Raw genomic sequence first — 5710 nt, 5'->3', positions numbered from 1 at the left:
AATGACACTTTTTAAGTTTTTGTCACAAAAATAGCCCTCAAGAAAGAAAATGACCAAAATAATATTTTTTATTTTGAAAATTTTAATATTTTTTTTTTTTAATTTGAAACTATATCCCCAAAACTCCACCCCTTAATTTTAAACCCGAAGTCTAGATTAGTTAACCCTATGATAAAAATGTACTTTTAGACTTCAATAAAACTTTTTTTGGTCATTTTTTTTATTGAAGGTTATTTTTGCGAAAAAAACTTAAAAATGGTTATCATAGGGAATTTTTTTATATTTAATATAGATATGGATTATGGAGTGCGTAGGAAAAATGAGTTGAGTTTAATTGAGAAATAATATACTTAAGATTGATACAGTACTTGGTGTTAAAAGTGTTAACAAATAAACGTTCAGTAAAAAAGAAGTGTTAAGAAATAGAGAAACGTTCATGATCCTCCTTCCCACATCTATCATAAAATATCATTTTGTCACACGAGAGAGAGAGAGTAGAGAGGGCGGGAAAAAAAAGAAAGAAACGGTTAGGCTTTTTGTTCGCGAACACTAGAAAGGCAGAAGATAGGGTTTCTAACGGCGAAGGGCTTGGATCAGATTCGATCGATGGCTGGATCAGATTCGAAGAATCGCTTCTTTTCCTCGCGTCAACCACCTCATGATTCTGTTTCTTCCGGCAATTTCCCGAATCTGAAGTTCACGGCAGGTTTGCTTTTCTGTATTTCGTTTCGCTTGATTTTGAGGATTTCGCCCAGATAGTTTCTGAAATCGCACTGTTCTGATGATATGCGATCCTGTTTGCCAGAGAAATTGGTGAAGGAGCTGGCGTCTATGAAATCCGATCTCCACTTGGCGGTACTTCGATTGCTTATCCCGTTTTATTCTCTACGAACTTAAGTTTGATCGATGTGCTTAAGAGCTATGTACGGCGTTGTTGCTAGCCTAGGATCGTGCTTCTTCGATTCAGATCTCTGCTTAGTATTCCGATTGCTTATCCCGTCCTCTTCTTGCTTTCCGCGTTTATAAGCTTCATCCATGAGCTTAAGAGGTGTGTGTGGTGTTGTTGCTAGCCTAGGATTGTGCTTCTTCAGAGTCGAGGTATGTATGGTGATGTTGCTAGGATTTGTGTTTCTATCGCATCTCTGTTTAGTTTTATTTTTGAAGTTCTTGTTAACTTCTTTGTATCTGACCATCTGTTCCCGTGATGCAGCACTCTAAGCTGAAAAGATCAATGGATCAAATACTTGCTTTAAAGGAGAAACTGCAGAATGCTAAGCTCATGGGGATGCAAAAGGAGGATGAAAAGCTTCGGAGAGGGATGGAGTCCAAATTTCCTTCGACTAACACTCTGTGTAATCAACTTACTGAGACTCTGCAGCACTTGGCTTCTCAGATTCAACAAGGTATATAGCAGATGCACATTGGTCGTTATATACTTGAAGCTACTTATGCTGTCTGTATCTGTTTTTTGAGTTTACTCTACAGCGGAGAAGGATAAGGAGCGTTTTGAGTTCAAGTTCTCTACTAGTGCGCAAGCAATTAACTCTTTGAAGCAGCAAATGAAAGATCTATCTGTAAAACTGAGTGCTTCTGAAGAAAACATCAAAAGCCGTAAGTTGTTGTTTTGTCTCAGACATGTTTTTTTTTTTCTTTCATAGGAAACCTTTATTTTGAAAGTGATTGTATTGCTGCAAGATGGTTTATCAAAATTTATCTACCGTTCTTCTGTTGGATCTTTCTTGTTATACACTTTTGTTACATTTAATAAGTCAACCATGCAGGAGAGAAGGAACTAGAAGAGCTACAACTCGAGAAAGGACAGAAAGAAAACTCTTACCAAAATGAACAGTGTAGAACTGCCAGTTTCTCAAACGAAAAAGGTAAATTTTCATTGTTCTTATATATTCACAATGTCAATTCTCACATGTAGTAGACTGTAGACCACATGTATTGTCTGATGTAATAGCTTAAGCATGTCCCACGCACCAAACTGGCTGAAAAATTCAATGTTTCAGAAGGGTGTTCGCTATTTAGATGGAAACAGGATAGGGAATTTTTAGCTTGCTATATGATAGTATTGGTATTTAAATGAAATGCTCTTGTTTTTCCTTCTTTATGGCAGATGCTATGATAAATAATTCTGACGCAGCTATAGCCGAAGCAAAACTCAACATTGAGAATTTGAACTTCCAAATTGAGAAGGTGAGGCTTGAGTTAACATCAAAAGAAGATGAAGGCAAATACCTTGTTGGCGTCAAGGAGAAGCTTGAACAAGAGAATATGAATATTCAGCTGAGTGCTGATAATCTTTCTGAGTACATTGAAGCCATGATCAGGCATTGCAGGGACATTATCAAGGACGACAAGGTTACTGAAACCATAGCCAGAGACGACGATGATGTGCACATCTATTCTTCTGGAGAAGGAGACACCTCCGGGGATGATGATTACGATGATGATGATGAAGAAGAGAGGGATGTAAACAGCAAGAAAGGAATAGACGACCAGTGTGAAGAGCGTGCATGGAAACGAAGTGCTCATCTCAGATCAGTTTCATCAAGCTCTGTTGGGGCAAAAGAAGATGCAACCGATACTGATCCAGAAGGATACAGAGGTTTTGTCCCATGCCCCGAACGTTCTGATATACTAGAGATACTTGCCGCCCGTCCCGACAATTTAGCTAACTATACTGCCCTGCCGTCTACCCTGCCGTCCCGAATTTCTCTTTACTATGCAGAGATGTGTCTCAGTGAGGAGAGATTTGAGCTCCTAAAGAAATCAGAACCCCAAGGTCAAATAGGGGTTTCTGATACTAGTGGCCGACTGTATTTGTTCTGGACGCCAAGGCCTCTAGATCGAAAGCATGTATTCAAGAAAAGACAAGTGGAGAGGCGGGAAGTGGTTGCCGGCTACATTCGAGATCAGTTATTTCATGCTCTGTGTTGGGCCTATTCCTTATGCGACATGGTAAGTGCTTCTTTGGTGCTTCACGGTTGGGAGAAGGAATTTATACCGCTGTGTCCGAGATACTTGTGCGAGAAGGTTCGTCCGGACCTGTATGGAAAAGATTTAAAAAGAGGTGCAGATTTAAGTAGTTCCGCAGCCCATAGTTGCTATGGTCTGTCTTTGGAAGACGGGTTGGCGTATGTGCAGGATGCTGGCATACCCAAAGAGAAGAATCCTACCTTTAACTGCAATTTCAAACGGGCATCTGATCCCGAGGAAGATTTGTACCGCATCACCGATGTCTTTAAATATGAAACAATGGAACAAGCCTTGGTGCGCCTTAAGAGTCATCCTGTTGCTGCAAAACTGACGTTATTCGAGGGATGGAGCAGTGACAGAATATATCGAGGCCCTAGTAAGAAAGGCGCTGGATACATTGGTGAACACGAGGTGTTGATGCTCGACTGTGTCCTAATGGATGGTGAAATGGTTGTACGTTGCAAAAGTAGCAATGGTGAGCGTATTGGAGTTTTGGGATACATATTTGTTTCCCTTGAAGTGATGTTTCTCCTTGCCGGTAAAGATGACTCCAGATTCTGCTTCAAAGAACCTCAATACCTCATCAATGGTTTCTTCTCCATAGGCATGGATACAGGTCCGCTGGGATTACAGTTCAGAGAGAAGCCCAACCGCAAAAAGAGAAACCTCAAGAAGTTTAAGGTTGTACTTGAACAGATAACAACTGATAGTGAGTCATCGGAACTAGGGATGATGAGAACAGAACATGGAAGTATGATTGCTGAAGCAATGAGCAGAGTTGGAAGGAAGGAGACTTCGACCATTGTGGGTGATGGGACCACACAGGAAGCAGTGCAAAAGCATCTTACACAGATTAAGAATCTTATTGAGGTATGAACTTAGGAAGTTTGGAATCTCTACTACTTTTAGTCCGTAGAGTACTTAATTTGGTTTGTGCAGCAAGCGGAGCAAGATTACGAGAAGGAAAAACTGAGTGAGAGAATAGCAACGCTTTCTGGTGGAGTTGCTGTGATTCAGGTTAATACAAACACCATATAATATAAAGACTGTGTTGGAGAGATGTTAAGATAAAGCCCTTATGTATTTGGTAAAAGGTCGGAGCACAAACGGAGACAGAACTCAAAGATAAGAATCTTATTGAGGTATTAACTTGAATCTCTACTTCTTTTTTTCCATAGCGTACTTAGTGGTATATGGTTTGTACAGCAAGTGGAGCAAGATTATGAGAAGGAAAAATTGAATGCGCGAATTGCAAAGCTTTCTGGTCGAGTTGCTGTGATTCAGGTTAATACAAACCCCATTGATAGTCTTTAGTATAAAAAAAGAGTATGTTCGAGAGATGCTTAAGTAGAAGCTCTTATGTATTTGGTAAAAGGTCGGAGCACAAACGGAGCCAGAGCTCAAAGAGAAAAAACTGAGAGTTGAATATGCTCTTAATGCTAAAAAGGTGATCTTTTATTGCTGAGGAGCTATTTGCATACACACTTACACAGTGAAGTGTACACTGATCAGGATGTCTATTATTTTATTCGTCAGGCTGCTGTTGAGGACGGTATTGTCGTTGGTGGTGGTTGTACTCTGCTTTGCCTTGCTTCCAAGGTTGATACCATTAAAGCCGCCCTTGACGATGATGAAGAAAAGGTATAATAAACACTTTCAGTTTCCGATTCTTAAACACCTCAGATCTTCTAACATCTCTGGTTCCCTTACTTCAGGTCGGAACAGACATCGTGAAAAGAGCACTTAGTTACCCTCTAAACCCGGTTGCTAAGAATGCTGGAGTCAGTGGAAGCATAGTTAGCGAGAAGGTAGTTACCTCCACACACACTTATCTTTTGATTTAAAATCAGATATGCTTGAAGAGCTGCTATCTATTATATTCATTGTCAGGTGCTTTCCAACGAGAACGTTAAGTTCGGTTACAATGCTGCAACTGGCAAGTACGAAGATTTGATGGCTGCAGGAATCATCGATCCAACAAAGGTCATAAACTGTCTTCACTTAGCTAAATTTGGTCATCAGAGAAACTGAGAGTGCTTTGTCTGGATTTTTTAGGTTGTGAGATGTTGCTTGGAACACGCAGCTTCGGTGGCAAAGACATTCTTGATGTCAGACTGTGTTGTTGTTGAGATCAAGGAACCTGAGCCAGTTCCCACAGGCAACCCAATGGACAACTCAGGTTTGGTTCAGACAATCCATTAGATCTCCACCTAATCAAAATCTCAACACTGATTCAATTTACTAATCATGTGTTCAGGAAATGGATACTGATGAGATAGGAGGATAATGCAACTCTGCCGGAAACTGATTTCTTTTTAGCTTGCAGTAGATGAGTGCGCAAGTGTAATGATTTTGAACAAGGGAATGTACTCTGTGAACTGAAATTTTGAAAACTGCAGCCCTTCACGAATATCTTTATCCTTTCTGTTCTCTCTTCCTTGAATACTTTTGCATCCACCCACATTTTCACACGACACAATACATATACTTTAGGTGTAACAACATAAACAATACCTTTGAAGAAGGTTTCAACAGGAACTAACCTTAATCTACTTACTGCTAATGAAACCGGGCATTTCTCTCAGCCGGCTCTGATTATCTCTCTTTCTCTGTTAACTCACCAGAATCATCCACCTTAACTGAAAGACAACAATACAAGTTGTTGTGTTTAGAGAAAATTGATGACACAAAGGCCAGGGAGGAGCTGGAGTTTGGGAATGTCTAC

General features: G+C 40.1%; 1 protein-coding gene across 1 annotated transcript; it reads left to right on the top strand.

Annotated features, from left to right (window-relative positions):
- Window positions 1-692: 692 nt before the first annotated feature.
- Window positions 693-5395, top strand: LOC106343980. The gene is made up of 16 exons (XM_013783346.1): window positions 693-706; window positions 806-855; window positions 1028-1098; window positions 1211-1403; window positions 1486-1611; window positions 1782-1880; window positions 2123-3855; window positions 3925-4002; window positions 4080-4127; window positions 4192-4269; window positions 4361-4432; window positions 4522-4626; window positions 4701-4793; window positions 4876-4968; window positions 5041-5164; window positions 5243-5395. The coding sequence occupies exons 3-16, from the start codon at window positions 1036-1038 to the stop codon at window positions 5254-5256; spliced, it is 2919 nt and encodes a 972-aa protein (XP_013638800.1). The 5' UTR covers window positions 693-706; window positions 806-855; window positions 1028-1035; the 3' UTR covers window positions 5257-5395.
- Window positions 5396-5710: the final 315 nt, after the last annotated feature.

This window comes from Brassica oleracea, chromosome C5, assembly GCF_000695525.1.
Source record: "Brassica oleracea var. oleracea cultivar TO1000 chromosome C5, BOL, whole genome shotgun sequence".
NCBI classification, from domain to species: Eukaryota; Viridiplantae; Streptophyta; class Magnoliopsida; order Brassicales; family Brassicaceae; genus Brassica; species Brassica oleracea.
This window is presented reverse-complemented; position numbering and strand designations above follow the sequence as displayed.